At 30.9% G+C, this 19,975-nt stretch overlaps 1 protein-coding gene across 1 annotated transcript in view; it reads left to right on the top strand.

Moving 5' to 3' along the window:
• Tps1 (Trehalose-6-phosphate synthase 1) overlaps window positions 1–19,975 on the top strand; it is a 131,013-nt gene that overhangs the window by 97,265 nt on the left and 13,773 nt on the right. The window contains exon 8 of the mRNA XM_089090748.1: window positions 15,735–16,012. Within this exon, the coding sequence (XP_088946874.1) occupies window positions 15,735–16,012 (278 nt within the window). The remainder of the gene's footprint in view (window positions 1–15,734; window positions 16,013–19,975) is intronic.

The following is a 19,975-nucleotide window of genomic DNA, read 5'->3' as shown; positions in this document are numbered from 1 at the left end:
ATGTCCGATATAAAGAAGAAGTTCGGAATAAATTGTTACCTAATTTGAAAGAAATCAAACAGTTCGTGGTAACAAACTATAAGTAAGGAGCGACCCGGCTCAATAGTAACCGAAACTCTTTATAAATAGTAATGAACTGGAATTTTGATACCAGTAGATACATCAAAAGAATCGGATTTTCATGCTGATTCCAAATATATAAGTTTAATCAAATTTAGTCTAACCCCTCAAAAGTTAAGAGCCTGAAAAAATTTGCCTTTTTTTCGAAAAAAGGGGGAAACACCCTCTAAAAGTGATATAACCTTAATGAAAATAAAGCCATCAGATTCAGCGTAACAAAAAACATTAATGTAGATGTTTTAAGCTCCTACCTGAAAAAGTGGGGAATTTTGTATTTTTTTGCCAGAAGAAAAATTACGGTTGCGTGTTTACTTATTTATTTTATTTTTTTTTCCAAGGGTCATTGTATCGATCCATTAGTCCTATAATACCGCGAGAGGGCTCATTCGAACGGAAATTAAAAGTTCTAGTGCCCTTTTTAAGTGACCAAAAAAATGGAAGGCAACTTAGCCCCCTCCCACGCTCATTTTTTTCCCAACGCCACCCAATCAAAATTTTGAGATAGTCATTTTGTTCAGCATAGTCGAAAATCGAATAAATATGTCTTTGAGGATGACTTAGTCCCCCAAAGTTCTCGGGGGAAGGGCCACAAGTTATAAACTTTGCCCACTGTTTACATATAGTACTGGTTATTGGGAAGTATACAGACGTTTTCAGGAGGGATGTTTTCTGGGTTGAGGGGGGGTCGGAGGAGAGGATTACGTGAGAGGATCTTTCCAGAGAGGATGTTTCCTTGGGGGAAGGGACATTTTTATGACGGGGGCACCGGATTTCCCAGCTTTGTTCAAAAAACGATCAGAAATTAAACAAAAAAACAAGTTGTTTCAACTGAAAGTAAGGAGCAACATTAAACCTTAAAAAGAACCGAAATTATTCAAAGGAGCTATCTATTCTAATCAAAAGGCCTTTGTGATTCAGGGATTTTTGATTCGAACCAAATTCGAACTTTAGCGCAAAGAGCGAGGTATAGACTAGGAAGCAAACCCCCTCCTATACGTAATAATTTCTGTTCGTTTTAAGTTTTAATGTTGCTCCTTACTTTCACTTGAAAAAACTTGTTTTTTTATTTAATTAAGTATATGAATGAGTTTCTACAAATTTAAGAACGTCTTTTATGACAGGTTCTAGAATTATTGAATAGTTGGTATGATGATTGGGTTGAATCTTGATGCATTTGTGTCACCGAATGAAGGGGATTTTGTTACCGCCAATTCCCGTGGGTTTTAAGTTTAATTGTAAAAATAAATGTTTGGTTTACTGCAATAAATTTTGTTTGGAAAAAACAACGCATGAACGCGTTAAAGGTTGACCTTTCCTATGCTTCAAAAACAAACGATGTGTCACAAGAGCAACATGAAAGAAAGTTTCTTTTTTCAGAGTCCAGAGAGAATGAGGGGGGCTTATTATTCACGTTTTCTTGAACTCTAAACAATAAACTTTCAAAGTTTTAAATAAATGTTTTCAAAGGCCATCGGTAAAGAAAACATTTGCAATAAACGACTTTTAAATATTCTTTTGTAATGCAAAATGCTTTCAATTAAGGATTAGTTGTAGTTTAGCGTAAAGAAATAGAAGTAGGGAGTACATATGGAATTTGCTCACGCCCCTAGGAATCTCCACGTTATTTGCTCACGCCTCTACACCTTTTCAAAGAGATTCAGAACTCCCTCACATGGCATTATACTTCTGGTCCATCTTGTTCTATTTGGGTTATTGACTTACCAAAGCCAACCAGACAGGTTTCTGGAGGATATAGTCTGGTTTGGTGGGTATAGTCTGGATTTGTTGGTATATTCTGGTTTGTTGGGTATAGTCTGTTTTTGTTGGTATAGTCTGGTTTGGTGGGTATAATCTGGTTTGGTGGGTATAATCTGGTTTGGTGGGTATAGTCTAGTTTGGTGAGTATACTCTGGTTTGATTGGTATAGTCTGGTTTGATGGGTAGAGTCTGGTTCGGTTTTTCAAAAAGAGTGAGTAATACACTTTACTTTTTTGTTTTTTTTTTTTTTTTTTTAAATCGAAAACTTGAGATTGTCAAATTGAGTATTTAGGAATTGTTTTGATTGACATTTTTGAAAAAAGGGATAAGGAATTCGCAAATTGGAAACTATGAACGATATTAATTAATGTTTTGAATAATAGGAGTGTGAATGACTCTAATTAGTGATTGTATTGTATGAAGGTGTAAAAAAAAGGATTAAACTGATTAGCATTTAAGGTAACCCCGACGGGGTTGTTAACTCAGGTAATTTGTTATAAATTTGAAACAACATCAGTCTATGAAAATGGCTAACGACGATATAATGACATTGTGAGTTGACTTAGCTTTACCTCTCCGATGTGGTCTGTATAATACACAAGTGATGTTTGAACAGTATTGTCAATTTAAAATAGGGTCTAACGTTTTAGTATACTAAAAAGTTGATACTAAGAGAGATGTAGATGGTAAGAGAAGAATTTTAATAATGAAATTCAGAACAAACATTAGAAATCCTTGAAAATCATGTAGTAAGGTTTATGTGAGTACGAACCATCAAGGATAATATGGACCAACGACTCTAACCAGCAGAGACATCAACTCCCCAAAGGTCCCTTATCCCCAAACTCGAAGGGCGTCCCCTCCCTCCAACTTTTTGGCCCTACCCCCTTTTTTTTTTTTTTTTTTTTTTTAACATTATATTTTTTTTTCAACTTTTTTTTTAAATGTCTTCGAATCAGATGAAACAAACTTAAATTACTATTCTAGTTTTTCTAAACCAGTATTGCCTATAACTTAATATATTCAAATATTTTTTGATAACTTGATTGGTGAGAACTATTTCCGTAAAATCTGAGCTAATACGGGTTTTTGACCGTAAACTCTAGTTTCTTGTAAGAAAATTATGGAAAATACAATTCTCTGCTTCAAATGTGAAACTTAAGTCCAGTTTTGGATCGAGAAATAAACTATTTCTGTAATATCTGAGCTAATAAGGTTGTTCGACCGTAAACTCTAGTTTTTTTTTGTGAAAAAACTATGGAAAATACAATTTCATTTTTCAAATGTGAAACTTAAGTCCATTATTTGACGAAAGAATGAAACTAGTTCATGAAAATTTGAGCTAATAAGGGTTTTTGACCGTAAACTATAGTTTCTTTTTATGAAAACTATGGAAAATACAATTATCTAGTTCAAATGTGAAACTTGAGTCCAGTTATAGATAGTCATAATGAGGAGGACTGATGGATCTATTCCAGTGTTTTTTTCTTAAAAACATACTATTTTCTTTTAAACTTCGATGCTATTCAACTTTATTTATTTTTTTTTTTTTTGTAATTCTATTAAAATTAAAAAATATGGTTGTAGCTCTAACAATTGTGCTCTATGATTGGTCAAAGACACGATATGGCTTTCTCACTGGTATTATATGTCTGGTTATCGACACTACCGAGTCTATTGTATGTATTAAATCAGTATTTTTTACGCAGTGGAACGATAAACACATAAGTCATATCTTAAAAGAAAAAGTGAAGATGGAGCATTTTAATAAAGTGTGTTCACATAACAAGGTTATTGTAGCATTGAATGCCGACAAGGAGAAGTATTTGAACTATGAAACAAGTACAAGTGGTAGCACTATTGGAAATGTATGCATGCATTCTCATGACAGTAAGGAATTAAATTTCTTTGGAATACCGAAAAAATTCAACTCTTATGTTGGTGGTTATGCGAGATTGAGATCTCCAGAGATGATTGTGCTCAAAGAGAATGCCAACATAAAAATAATCGTTGATGATAGAGGACAACTCCTTGCTACTGTTGCAGGTAACACATTACCTACTGATATATCCAATCATCAGCTTTCGGGTATTAGCATTCACCGGAAGGTCAATAAAAGAAAGGCCTACTCTTCTACTAATATCGTAAACCATATCTTGTCTACGTGCCGAAACTGTTACCTGTGTAAAAATAATGTGATAAAAGACAGTGAAATTGCCAGAAAAATAAAAAGGGCATTGTCAGAAAATATCACTATGGAATATAAACATGAATCGATGAAAAACAAAGCACCAGCAAACGTTACTACCATTGATCAAACAGTCAATGAACCAAAAAATATCAAAGACGAAAAGCATATTGAGCCTGTTGATGAGACATCAGTAAAAATTGTGTATGACTCAAAATGGAATAATGATTATTCTACTGATTGCGAACTAAGAGAAGACAATAGCTACAATATCAAGAGAGAACATGGTGAACTATTTTATGGAACAGATTCAAAATGTCCAAAGTTAATCATTGATATTAATAATGTATCATAATATATTTTTATATTATTATTCTACATAACATTATTTCATTAAAAATATTACATTGTTATGTGTTCATTATTTTTAGAGTAAGCTAAGCTAGCATATCAAACGTTTAGAATCTCTATTAAAACATTGGAGATGTAAGAAAAGGAATTTGCATACATCTATTGTCAGACACATGGGATAACATTGACAAAATCTATGTGTCAGAATGAATAAATTCATTATCAACATCCTTAATTGTATATTTCGGATAAAATTAACAAAATATAAGTTTCAGAGTGAATAATTTTTTTTTTTATCAACACCATTTGTCAGATACATCGAATAAAATTGACAAAATCTAAATTTCAGAATGAATAAAGGCTTTAACAACATCCTTTATCGGATATGTCAGATAAAATTTACAAAATCTAAGTATCAGAGTGACTAAATTCTATATCAACATCCTTTTCTCAGATACATAGGATAAAATTGACAAATTCTAAGTGTTAGAGTGAATAAATTTTTTTATTAACATATTTTGGCAGATACATCGGATAAAATTGACAAAATCTAAATTTCAGAATGAATAAATTCATTATCAACACCCTTTGTCGGATATTTCGGATAAAATTGACAAAATCTAAGTATCAGATTGAATATTTTTTTAACAATACCCTTTGTCAGATAAATCGAATAAAATTGATAAAATATAAGTGCCAGAGTGAATAATTTTTTTTACTATCAACATCCTTTGTCAGATACATCAAATAAAATTGACAAAATCTAAATTTCAGAATAAATAAATGGTCTAACAGCATCATATATCGGAAATTTCTGATAAAATAGACAAAATTTACGTGACAGGGGGAATAATTTTTTTCTATCAACATCCTTTTCTCGTATACATAGGAAAATATTGACAAAATCTGAATTTCAGAATGAATAAATTCATTATCAACATCCTTTGTCGGATGTGTCGGATAAAATTGACAAAATCTAAATTTCAGAATGAATAAACGCTATATCAATATCCTTTGTCGGATATGTTGGATAAAATTGACATAATATAAGCATCAGAGTGTCTGAAATCGATATTAACAACCTTTTTTAGTACACAAGGGATAAAATTTGAAAATTCTATACTATAGAGCGAATAAATTTTTTTATCAACATCCGTTGATGGATACATCGGATGAAATTAACAAAAGATAAATTTCAGAATTAATATATTCATTATAAACATCATTTTCGTGATATGTCGGATAAAATTGAAAAAATCCAAGAATCAGAGTGAATAATTTTTTTAAAATATCCTTTTCCAGATACATCGAATAAAATGGATAAAATATAAATGCCAGAGTGAATATTTTTTTTATTATCAACATCCTTTGCCAGATACATCAAATAAAATTGACAAAATCTAAATTTCAGAATAAATAAATTCTCTAACAGCATCCTTTGTCGGATATGTTGGATATAATTGACAGAGTCTAAGTGCCGGGGTGAATAAATTTTTTTATTTACATACTTTTCTCGGATACATAGGATAAAATTGAAAAAATCTGAATTTCAGAATGAATAAATTAATTATCAACATCCTTTGTCGGATATTTCGGATAAAATTGACAAAATCTAAATTTCAGAATGAATAAATGCCATAACAATATCCTTAATCGGATATGTCGGATAAAATTGAGAAAATCTAAGTATCAGAGTGACTAAATTCTATATCAACATCCTTTTCTCAGACACATAGGATAAAATTGAAAAATTCTAAGTGTCAGTGTGAATACATTTTGTTTATCAACATCCTTTGTCAGATACATCAAATAAAATTGACAAAATCTAAATTTCAGAGTGAATAAATTCATTATCAACATCCTTTATCGGATATGTCGGATAAAATTGACAAAATATAAGTATCAGAGTGACTATATTCTATATCAGCATTCTTTGCCAGATACATCGAATAAAATTGACAAAATCTAAATTTCAGAATGAATAGATACTTTAACAACATCCTTTATCGAATATGTCGGATAAAATTGACATAATCTAAGTATCAGAGTGACTAAATTCTATATCAACATCCTTTTCTCAGATACATAGAATAAAATTGACAAATTCTAAGTGTTAGAGTGAATCAATTTTTTTATCAACATCCTTTGGCAGATACATCGGATAAAATTGACAAAATCTAAATTTCAGAATTAATAAATTCATTATCAACATCCTTTGTCGGATATGTCGTATAAAATTGACAAAATCTAAGTATCAGAGTGAATATTTTTTTTTTAACAGAATCCTTTTGTCAGATAAATCAAATAAAATCGACAAAATCTAAATTTCAGAATGAATAACTGCTTTAACAACATCCTTTATTGGATATGTCGGATAAAATTGACATAATCTAAATTTCAGAATAAATAAATGCTTTAACAACATCCTTTATCGGATATGTCGGATAAAATTGACATAATCTAAGTTTCAGAGTGAATACATTTTTTTTATCAACATCCTTTTTCAGATACATTGGATAAAATTTACAAAATATAATTTTCCGAATTAATAAATTCATTACCAACATCCTTTGTCGGATATGTCGGATAAAATTGACGAAATCTTAATTTCAGAATAAATAAATGGTATAACAAAATCCGTTGCCAGATACATCGAATAAAATTGATAAAATACGACAGAATCTAAGTGTCAGAGTGAATAATTTTTTTTTTACTATCAAAATCCTTTGTCAGATACATTAAATAAAATTGACAAAATCTAAATTTAAATATACATAAACGCTTTAATAACATCTTTCTTTGGATATGTCTGATAATACTGAAAGAATCTAAATGATGGAGTAAATAATTTTTTTTTGTCAACATTCTTTTCTCGGATACTTTTCTGGTATGTCGGACAAAAATTACAAAATCGAATTATCAACGTTAATAAATTAAATATCAACATCCTTTTCTCAGATAAATAGGATAAAATTGACAAATTCTAAGTGTTAGAGTGAATAATTTTTTTTATCAACAGCCTTTGGCAGATACATCTGATAAAATTGACAAAATATAAATTTCAGAATGAATAAATTCATTATCAACATCCTTTGTCAGATATGTCAGATAAAATTGACAAAATCTAAGTATCATAGTGAATATTTTTTTTAACAACATCCTTTGCCAGATACATCGGATGAAATTGATAAAATATAAGTGCCAGAGTGAATAATTTTTGCGCGCACGTAACCTCGTCTAAATTAACCTTAAAAAATGAAATAAAGCTATGTCGACTTTGCATGTCTCTCTCACTATGTATGCGCCGTCGTGGTGTACACTCCATGTCTTTCTTGTCAATTTTATCCGATATAGCCGACAAATGATGTTGATAATGCATTTGAAGGATGTTGATAAAGCATTTATTTACTCTGATACTTAGATTTTGTCAATTTTATCCCATGTATCCAAGAAAATGATATTGATATGGAATTTAATCACTCTGATACTTAGATTTTATCAATTTTATCCGACATATCCGAGAAAGGATGTTGATAATGAATTTATTCATTCTGAAACTGAACTTTTGTCAATTTTATCCGATGTAACTGGCAAAGGATGTTGATAAAAAAAAAATTCACTCTAACACTTAGATTTTGTTAATTTTAATCTATTATCCGAGAAAAGGATGTTGATGTAGAATTTAATCACTCTGATACTTAGATTTTGTCAATTTTAACCAACGAATCCGATGAAAGATGTTTTTAAAGCATTTTTCAATTATGATATTTAAATTTTTTCAGTCCTTATTCGATGTATCGGACAAAGGATTTTGATAAAACAAAAATTTATTCACTCTGACACTTAGGTTCTGTCAATTTGTTTAGTTGTATCTGGCAAAGAATGTTGATAAAAAAAATATTCACTCTGATGCTTATATTTTGTCAATTTTATCTGACATATTCGACAAAGGATGTTAATAATGAATTTATTCACTCTGATACTTAGATTTTGTCAATTTTATCCTATTTATCTGGCAAAAGATGTTGATAAAAAAATTTTTTCACTTTAACACTTAGATTTTGTCAACTTTTTCCTATATATCCGAAAAATGGATGCTGATATGTAATTTAGTCATTCTTATACTTAGATTTTGTCAATTTTATCCGACATATCCGATATAGGATATTGTTATAGCATTTATTCATTCTGAAATTTAGATTTTGTCTATTTTATCCGACATATCCGACGAAGGATGTTGATAATGAATTTATTCAATCTGAAATTCGGATTTTGTCAATTTTATCCTGTGTATCCGAGAAAGGGATGTTGATAAAAAAAAATTATTCACTCTGACACTTAGATTCTGTCAATTTTATCCTATGTATCCGAGAAAAGGATGTTGATATAGAATTTAGTCACTCTGATAGTTAGATTTTGTCAATTTTATCCGACAAATCCGATGAAGTATGTTGTTAAAGTATCTATTCGTTCTGATATTTTAAATTTTGTCAATTTTTATTCGATGCATCCGACAATGGATGTTGATAAAAAAAATTTATTCACTCTGACACTTAGATTCTGTCAATTTTATTCGATGTATCTGGCAATGGTTGTTGATAAGAAAAATTATTCACTCTGATGCTTAGATATTGTCAATTTTATCCGACATATTCGACAAAGGATGTTGATAATTAATTTATTCACTCTGATAGTTAGATTTTGTCAATTTTATCCGATGTATCTGGCAAAGGATGTTGATAAAAAAAATTTATTCATTCTAACACTTAGAATTTGTCAATTTTATCCTATGTATCCGAGAAAAGGATATTGATAGAGAATTTAGTCGCTCTGATACTTAGATTTTATCAATTTTATCCGATATATCCGATAAAGGATATTGTTAAAGCATTTATTCATTCTGAAAATTAGATTTTGTCAATTTTATCCAACATATCCGACAAAGGATGTTGATAATGAATTTATTCACTCTGATACTTAGATTTTGTCAGTTTTATCCGATGTATCTGGCAAAGGATGTTGAAAAAAAAATTATTCACTCTAACACTTAGAATTTGTCAATTTTTTCCTATGTATCCGAGATAAGGATGTTGATATAGAATTTAGTCACTCTGATACTTAGATTTGGTCAATTTTATCTGACATACCCGATAAAGGATATTGTTATAGCATTTATTCATTCTGAAATTTAGATTTTGTGAATTTTATCCGACATCCGACAAAGGATGTTGATAATGAATTTATTCATTCTGAAATTCAGATTTCGTCAATTTTATCCTATGTATCCGAGAAAAGGACGTTGATAAAAAAAATTATTCCCTCTAACAGTTAGATTCTGTCAATTTTATCCTATGTATCCGAGAAAAGGTTGTTGATATAGAATTTAGTCACTCTGATACTTAGATTTTGTCAATTTTATCTGACATATCTGATAAAGGATGTTGTTAAAGCATTTATTTATTCTGAAATTTAGATTTTTTCAATTTTATTTGATGTATCTGACAAAGGATGTTGATAAAAAAAATTATTAACTCTGGCTCTTATATTTTATCAATTTTATTCGATGTATCTGGCAAAGGATGTTGTTAAAAAAAATATTCACCCTGATACTTAGATTTTGTCAATTTTATCTGAAATATCCGACAAAGAATGTTGATAATGAATTTATTCATTCTGAAATTTATATTATGTCAATTTTATCCGATGTATCTGCCAAAGGATGTTGATAAAAAAATTATTTACTCTAACACTTAGAATTTGTCAATTTTATCCTATGTGTCTGAGAAAAGGATGTTGATATTGAATTTAGTCACTTTGATACTTAGATTTTGTCAATTTTATCCAACATACCCGATAAGTATCCGAGAAAAGGATGTTGATAAAAACAATTTATTCACTCCATCACTTAGATTCTTTCAATATTATCCGACATATCAAATAAAGGATTTTATTAAAGCATTTATGTATATTGAAATTTAGATTTTGTCAATTTTATTTAATGTAACTGACAAAGGATGTTGATAATAAAAAAAAATTATTCACTCTGGCACTTATATTTTATCACTTTTATTCGATGTATCTGGCAAAGGATATTGTTATAGCATTTATTCATTCTGAAATTTAGATTTTGTCAATTTTATCCGACATATCCGACAAAGGATGTTGATAATGAATTTATTCATTCTGAAATTTAGATTTTGTCAATGTTATCCGATGTATTTGCCAAAGGATGTTGATAAAAAAAAACTATTCACTCTGACACTTAGATCTTGTCAATTGTATCCTACATATCCGATAAAAGATGTTGTTAAAGCATTTATTTATTCTGAAATATAGATTATGTCAATTTTATCCGACATATCCGATAAAGGATGTTGTTAAAGCAGTTATTCATTCTGAAATTTAGATTTTGTCAATTTTATTTGATTTATCTGACAAAGGATGTTGTTAAAAAAAAATATTCACTCTGATACTTAGATTTTGTCAGTTTTATCTGACATATCCGACAAAGAATGTTGATAATGAATTTATTAATTCTGAAAGTTAGATTTTGTCAATTTTATCCAATATATCTGGCAAAGGATGTTGATAAGAAAATTTATTCACTCTAACATTTACAATTTGTCAATTTTATCCTATGTATCTGAGAAAAGGATGTTGATATAGAATTTAGTCACTCTGATACTTAGATCATGTCAATTTTATCCGACATATCCGATAAAGGATGTTGTTAAAGCATTTATTCATTCTGAAATTTAGATTTTGTCAATTTTATTTGATGTATCTGACAAAGGATGTTGATAAAAAAAAATTATTCAATCTGACACTTATATTTTATCAATTTTATCCGACATATCCGATAAAGGATGTTGATAATGAATTTATTCACTCTGAAATTTAGATTTTGTACTTAGATTTTGTCAATTTTATCTGACATATCCGATTAAGGATATTGTTATAGCATTTATTCATTCTGAAATTTAGATTTTTTGAATTTTATCTGACATATCCGACAAAGGATGTTGATAATTATTTTATTCATTCTGAAATTCAGATTTTGTCAATTTTATCCTATGTATCCGAGAAAAGGATGTTGATAATAAAAATATTCACTCTGACACTTAGATTTTGTCAATTTTATCCGACATATCTGATAAAGGATGTTGTTAAAGCATTTATTTATTCTGAAATTTAGATTTTGTCAATTTTATTTGATGTATCTGACAAAGGATGTTGATAGTAAAAAAAATTATTCACTCTGGCACTTATATTTTATCAATTTTATTCGATGTATCTGGCAAAGGATGCTGTTAAAAAAATTATTCACTCTGATACTTAGATTTTGTCAATTTTATCCGACATATCCGACAAAGGGTGTTGATAATGAATTTATTCATTCTGAAATTTAGATTTTGTCAATTTTATTTGATGTATCTGCCAAAGGATGTTGATAAAAAAAATTATTCACTCTAACACTTAGAATTTGTCAATTTTATCCTATGCATCCGAGAAAAGGATGCTGATATAGAATTTAGTCACTCTGATAGTTAGATTTTGTCATTTTTATCCGATATATTCTATAATGGATGTTGTTAAAGCATTTATTAATTCTGAAATTTAGATTTTGTCAATTTTATTTGATGTATCTGACAAAGGATGTTGATAAAAAAAATTATTCACTCTGACACTTATATTTGATCAATTTTATCCGACATATCCAACACAAGGTTTTTATAATGAATTTATTCATTGTGACACCTAGAGTTCATCAATTTCATTCCATGTGTTTCATATGAGCTGTTTGTATATTTCTTTTTTTACATCTCCAATGTTTTAATACATATTCTAAACGTTAGATATGATAGCTTAGTTTACTCTAAAAATAATGAACACATAAAAATGTAATATTTTTAATGAAATAATGTTATGTAGAATATTAATACAAAAATATATTATTATACATTATTAATATTAATGATTAATTTTGGACATTTTGAATCTGTTCCATAAAATAGTTCACCATGTTCTCTCTTGATGTTGTAGCTATTGTCTTCTCTTAGTTCGTAATCAGTAGAATAATCATTACTCCATTTAGAGTCATACACAATTTTTACTGATGTCTCATCAACAAGCTCAATATGCTTTTCGTCTTTGATATTTTTTGGTTCATTGACTGTTTGATCAATGGTAGTAACGTTTGCTGGTGCTTTGTTTTTCATCGATTCATCTTTATATTCCATAGTGATATTTTCTGCCAATGCCCTTTTTATTTTTCTAGCAGCTTAACTGTCTACTATCACATTATTTTTACACAGGTAACAGTTTTGGCACGTAGACAAGATATGGCTTACGACATTAGTAGAAGAGTAGGCCTTTCTTTTTTTGATCTTCCGTTGAATGCTAATACCCGAAAGCTGATGATTGGATATATCAGTAGGTAATGTGTTACCTGCAACAGTAGCAAGGAGTTGTCCTCTATCATCAACGATTAATTTTATGTTGGCATTCTCTTTGAGTACAATCATCTCTGGAGATCTCAATCTCGCATAACCATCAACATAAGAGTTGAATTTTTTCGGTATTCCAAAGAAATTTAATTCCTTACTGTCATGACAATGCATGCATACATTTCCAATAGTGTTACCACTTGTACTTGTTTCATAGTTCAAATACTTCTCCTTGTCGGCATTCAATGCTACAATAACCTTGTTATGTGAACACACTTTATTAAAATGCTCCATCTTCACTTTTTTTTAAGATATGACTTATGTGTTTATCGTTCCACTGCGTAAAAAATACTGATTTAATACATGCAAAAGACTAGGTAGTGTCGATAACCGGACCTAGAATACCAGTGAGAAAGCCAAATCGTGTCTCTGACCAATCATAGAGTAAAATTGTTAGAGCCACAAGCATATTTTTACATTTCAGTATACGTACAAAAAAAAATAAAAAAAATAAATAAAGTTGAATAATATCGAAGTTAAAAAAAAAAAGTTTGTTTGTATGAAAAAAATATTGAATTAGAACCATCAGTCTTCATCACTAGTAGTATCCAAAACTTGACTTAAGTTTCATAATTGAACTAGATAATTGTATTTTCCATAATTTTCATAAAAAGAAACTAGAATTTACGTTCAAAACCATTATTAGCTCATATTTTACGGCAAAAGTTTTATTTTTCGATTCAAAAATAGACTTAAGTTTCACATTTGAACTAGATAATTTTATTATCCATAAATTTATTGGAAACAAAACTATATTTTATGGTCAAAAACATTTATTAGCTTAGATTTAACAGAAATGCTTCATTCTTAGACCCATAACTAGACTTAAGTTTCACACTTGAAGCAGATAATTGTATTTTCCTTAATTTTCTTACAAGAAACTAGAGTTTACGGTCAAAAACCCTTATTAGCTCAGATTTTACGGAAATAGTTCTCACCAATCAAGTTATCAAAAAATATTTGAATATATTAAGTTATAGGCAATACTGGTTTAGAAAAACTAGAATAGTAATTTAAGTTTGTTTCATCTGATTCGAAGACATGTAAAAAAAAAGTTGAAAAAAATATATCATGTAAAAAAAAAAAAAAAGGGGGGGGGGCCCAAAAAGTTAGAGGGAGGGGGTCCCCTTTGAGTTTGGGGATAAGGGACCTTTGGGGAGTTGATGTCTCTGCTGGTTAGGGTCGTTGGTGCTTATTATCCATTATTGTTAGTACACACATACACCATAAAACATTATTTGCAATGATTTCTAATGTTTGTTCTGAATTTCATTATTAAAATTCTTTTCTTACCATCTACATCTCTCTTAGTATCAACTTTTTAGTATACTAAAACGTTAGACCCTATTTTAAATTGACAACACTGTTCAAACATCACTTGTGTATTATACAGACCACATCGGAGAGGTAAAGCTAGGTCAACTCACAATGTCATTCTATCGTCGTTAGCCATTTTCATAGACTGATTTTGTTTCAAATTTATAACAAATTACCTGAGTTAACAGCCCATTCGGGGTTACCTTAACTGCTAATAAGTTTAATCCTTTTTTTCTCCACCTTCATACAATCCAATCACTAATTAGAATCATTCACACTCCTATTATTCAAAACATTAATTAATATCGTTCGTAGTGTCCAATTTGCGAATTCCTTATCCCTTGTTGCAAAAATGTCAATCAAAAAATTTCCTCAATACGCAATTTGACAATCTCTAGTTTTCAATTTAAAAACAAACAAAAACAAAAAAGTAAAGTGTAATACTCACTCTCTTTGAAAAACCGAACCAGACTATACCCATCAAACCAGACTATACCCATCAAACCAGATTATACCCACCAAACCAGACTATACCCACCAAACCAGATTATACCCACCAAACCAGATTATACCCACCAAACCAGACTATACCCCAAACCAGACTATACCCACCAAACCAGACTATATCGTCCAGAAACCTGTCTGGTTGGCTTTGGTCAGTCAATAACCCAAATAGCACAAGATGGACCAGAAGTATAATGCCATGTGAGGGAGTTCTGAATCTCTTTGAAAAGGTGTATAGGCGTGAGCAAATAACGTGGAGATTCCTAGGGACGTGAGCAAATTCCATATGTACTCCCTACTAATAGAGGCGGTAGCCTCCCTCGCATGTTGGATACTTGCCTTCGTTGTGAATTCTGCTCAAGTTTCACCCTTCACTTTCATTTAAAATTAAATTTTAATTTATTTTACTTCTTGGGTGAATGCTTAGAATGTTAGATAATTTAGAATCAGAAATTTTGATCGACCAACTTCATGTTTCGCGTGTATTTTGAACAAGCAGTATTTTATGGGACTGTTGTTTGTATCATTTAATTTGCCCTATACACTCCTCCCCTCCCACTGAAGTGAGTGTCTCCTCCTTCCTATTCGCTTTTTTTATTCTCATATGTAGAAGTTAAACATAATGACAAAACTGTCTTGTCTATCAATTTGAAGAGGAGCACTTCTAGGAGTGTCGTGTTCTTAGTAGGTCGATCAAACAAGGAGACAACTTCGACTTTTAAGATAAATGTAAAAGAGACAAAATAAGTTTGAATTGGGTATGCTACCCAAATAGTTATGAAGATAGGTAATGATACGGCCAGCGAAGAACTTAAGATTGCTTAGGTGTATATGATTAAGACTAAAAGAGGATAGAAGTAGGGAAGTCATAGACATAAAGAAAGATACCTTTTGTTTTAGCGATAAGTACAATCCAGAATACTAGATTTTGCTTCTCACTAATCTTTCTCATTAAAAGCTTTAATATATTTAAATTGCTTTTTACTTAGAACGAGTTGGCTTCTTTTTACCGTGACGCCTCAGTAGCCTTAGTTACACCACTTCGTGACGGTATGAATTTAGTTGCCAAGGAATTTGTTGCCTGCCAAACTGGTGATCCTGGTGTCTTAATTCTCTCACCGTTTGCTGGAGCAGGAGAGATGATGCATGAAGCGTTACTATGCAATCCTTACGAAATCGAAGAAGTCGCAGAAGCTCTACATACAGCACTTCAAATGCCCCTTGAAGAAAGAACTATGAGGATGCAGGGTCTACGACGGAGAGAAAAGTAAGTTACTCTTATAAGGTTTTATAGAACATGGAAAATTCTGTGTTGCACAAATAGTTATTCAACAAACTGAAGGCAATTAGCGATTCTTCCCGTTATTTAAGTTTTGCCTGAACTACTGCCCCCTCAAAAAAGGGTGGGGGTTACTATTTCCACACGTCACCAAAGCAGCCAATGTAAAAATGATGTAACATCTGTTTTTATGCAGAATAAAATATTTTGACAACATATCTAAAGAACAATCTTGTCCTTTCAACGTAACCGTATTTTGTTACTTTTACTTTTCTTTGATGCATATATACTGAGAGAAAAATATTGCAACCGCTCAGGTGTGTGAAATATTGAACATAAAATTGGACTCAAACAGACGGTCAAATAAAAGGGTTCTCTAAATGGAAATTTTTCGCCACAGTTTCCACCTCAAACAAATAGTGGATGTCACCAGCACGAAAGGTACCGTTGCACTAGCCCTAATCTATGCCAATTCATTAAAATTCATTGACCTCTGTTAGTCCTACTTCATTTCGGAGGAAACTACGATTTAGTCTACTATTAATCATCTTGTCCAAATGAACCCCTCCTATGACATTGTATGTGTTCTCACTATTTCGGGACTCTGGTTTTGCTTCTCGGATCACTAATGGAAACTCGGATATTGTTCATAATGTCCATGATTTTTAAATAAAAGCCCGCTTGTTCCAAAAATCAATGAATGGGAATTATATACATAATTTTCCCAAGAACAAAACAAAAACATTTGATCCAGTAATAAGTCGCATATTAATAACTCTTTGAAATAGTTTACGTAACAAAAAATCAACCTTTTTAAACAACGAAGTTGTGCTGAAACAAATCTTTTTAGTGAAAAAAAAGGAGAAAATAAGGGAAAATACATATAGTTTTAAAAATTAATATGAAAAAAGAAATATTTTCCGAAAAATAGTCTTTAAAGGAAAGTAAAGAGCAATACTAAAGCCTAAGACAAGCAGAAATAAAGACATGACAAAAAAACTTCAAAATGAACAGAAACTACTGTGAATGAATAAATAAAACCTGAATTTGTCTGAAATCAAAGTGAGCGTATCAAGGCAGACTTCAAACGCAGAAATTTATATGAATAGGCAAATGAAACTTAAGACGATCAGAAATAAAAAAAAATGATGTTAAAACTGAAACGAGTATAAATTATCTCAAATAAATGCAGACTGCATCTCACCCGAATCTGCTAGTGTTATTTGTGCTTAGTTTTTCGTCTTTTATTTTAATATTAAAAAATAACATATTGCTCAAACTTCCAGAAATTCTTTTTTGTTTAGTATACTTGAAACGATCAATTTGGTTTGATGAGTCTAATATGCAATAAATTATCATCAATATTTTCTGCATTTTGAATTCATTCCTATCAAATGCACAGAAATTCACTTGGTGACTCGGACTCATTTATTGATTCACCAAGTCAAAATATTGGTTTGGCATATTAAAGAATTTCTCAAAATTTATTGAAGATACAAAAACTTGTATTCAAAAGAAATCGTTTGTTTCTTTCCTGCAGATTTGTTGTTATTATCTTTCTTTTCAAAAAGGAAGGAATACAAAAAATAAGAAATAATTTCTTTCAGGAATACAAAACCAGCATTCTAGGAAACTGTTTGTTTCTTTCCAACAATTTTTTTTTCAAAGAGAAAGGGTTTCAAGTTATTTTGAGACTGGGCATATAGTCTAAGTCGATCGCAGTGTTGCTGATATATGACTTAACTCCTCCCCCCTTCCCATAGCTACTTCCAGGATGTAGCCTTACAATGTCTTGGTAAACTTTCTGAGTCAAGGGGGCCAGGGATTCTGGAAAGGACTTTTCAACATAAAACTGAGATGGATAATCACGCATTTGATTTTTTAACAATATTCATTCCTGAAATAACTAAGTTTTGGTCACAATGGTACTGTCACTTGCCAGGATAAAATTCGTTGTCACAGACGTTTACGTAATTCTATATCTTTTATTGAATGAATACTTCCGTGAAATTCCGCGACAATCTGTTCGATAAGTTGTTCTTGAAAAAAAAATGGGTACAATGTTACTTCTGGTAAATTATAAATTTTGCCGGGTTTTAGCTGTGGGGTCTGAAAAACCGTAAGATCATATTTCCAAAAATGAAGAACCCCCTGATAAAAGTTATTCCAGTACAATCCTCTATCGGGTTTTTTACACCATTTCCGCAACTTTTGTTTTTTCTGCAAAAATTTGAGTGATATTAACGGTATTAAAAGTTCATTTTTAAAAATCAGATTTACGTCGGAAATACTTCTCAGGACGATTTCTTCAATCTCAATTTTAAATATTTGCTTCCTATTGGCCACAGTTACTCCCTGCAGCCATGATGTTGCAATTTGATTTTTAATCACATCCTGATGCAAATACAAATTTTAACAGTGAAACTAGAGCAGCTGAATGTATTTATGTTAATAAGGGAACAAAATCAAACAAGGTTGCCCTAATATTAGTCTTGATCATCACTTTAAAAAAATCGTTAAAACTACTGATGTTTAAGCTGGTTTTCTAGGGTAGACATCTTGGCTGTTGCACATTTGGTAACGTAAGTCAATTTTCAGATCTTTGGTTGTATTTCAGTTATTTTTGTAAAACAAAACCTTTCTCTACAGTGATGTGTATTTTGTATGCTAGATTTTCAATTGACTATTACACGTAATGAATCATTATAGAATTAGTGCCGGAATTTTAATTGATGAACTAGATTGGTACTTGTCTAAAATATAAAACACTCGAGAAGTTGTATTGCAAATACCCGTTTTTCACGCTGTCTATAAAAGACAATAAGCCTCGGCTCGTTGAGAAACCACATTATAGCTTTTTTTTTAATTAAATATTTAGTTGGTATTTTAAATATTTAGTTGGTACTCCACGCTCTTTTCAGGAGTAGGCAGGGTGTCCAGAAAAATAATGTCCAGGAGGTAGGGGGAGTCTTCACGCATAGTTCTTAAAATTTATTGTTATTTATTTTAAGTAGGCTATAATATCCAAAGCTCTCTTAAATTTTAGGAGGGGTACCACCCTCCTCAAGCCCTACCATTCATGTCAAAGGTCTGTTTTGGCATATCAGTATTTCGAGAATGATGGGCCGTAATAATCTCTAAAAATATGCATCGCTAAAAATATTCATCGATGAGTAAACTAGGGCTTGGCTAGAAATTACCGTAAGTTTTCAAGAGGGAGAAGCTCTTCGGAAAAATGTTTTTTTTAAGACATACCTCATCCCTTTAATTATGCAGATAAGCATATTAATATAATAGCTTCTGTTAAAATCAAGATATCTCCGTCAAAAGAGGAGTGCTGTCGGCTCATAGTGCCCGTATTGCGCATTTGGCACCAATATATTCCTCCAAATGATGCAAAGCTAGGAAGTCCGCCGTCCTCCCACCCTCTCACAGAAAGTCTGAAAATTGGGACCTATAGTGACTTGATAATGGCACCCCTAGAATTAAGTGATCATACCAGCGCAACTCTGATCATCCATCGCAAGAAAAATGCAACACGTCGTCTGTGTGTAGGAAGGGGCTTGAAAAATTACAAAAGAAACATCTCATGACCAAAATTTCTTCCAAGAAAATTCTATAAAAAAAAACGTTTCCGATGAGTCCAATATCACTTAAACTACAGAGGCCTTGTAGATTCATGCTTTGGTGAAGGGGCTGATCCTGGGTTTGTAAAATATTGTTCTCAGAAGACGGAGTTTACCTCGCTGCCCCTGCTGATATCTGTGCATCTCAGTTTTCATTTTAGTAAACAGTTAAGGAAGGTAATTCTACAAATATAGGGAAAAATCATGGGTGAGTTTATTTGAGCTAGTTTTGTAGTATGCTGTATAGGCTGCGAAGCAAAAATTATTTTTTCCCTTTAGTTTCCAACTTTGCTATTTATTCTATCAGATAAGCTTTGTTTGTTTT

The sequence above is a fragment of the Artemia sp. Qi Xiang Cuo genome, chromosome 6, assembly GCF_049724085.1.
Source record: "Artemia sp. Qi Xiang Cuo chromosome 6, ASM4972408v1, whole genome shotgun sequence".
NCBI lineage: Eukaryota > Metazoa > Arthropoda > Branchiopoda > Anostraca > Artemiidae > Artemia > Artemia sp. Qi Xiang Cuo.
Note: the sequence above shows the minus strand (reverse complement) of the source record. Positions and strands in the feature narration are given on the sequence as shown.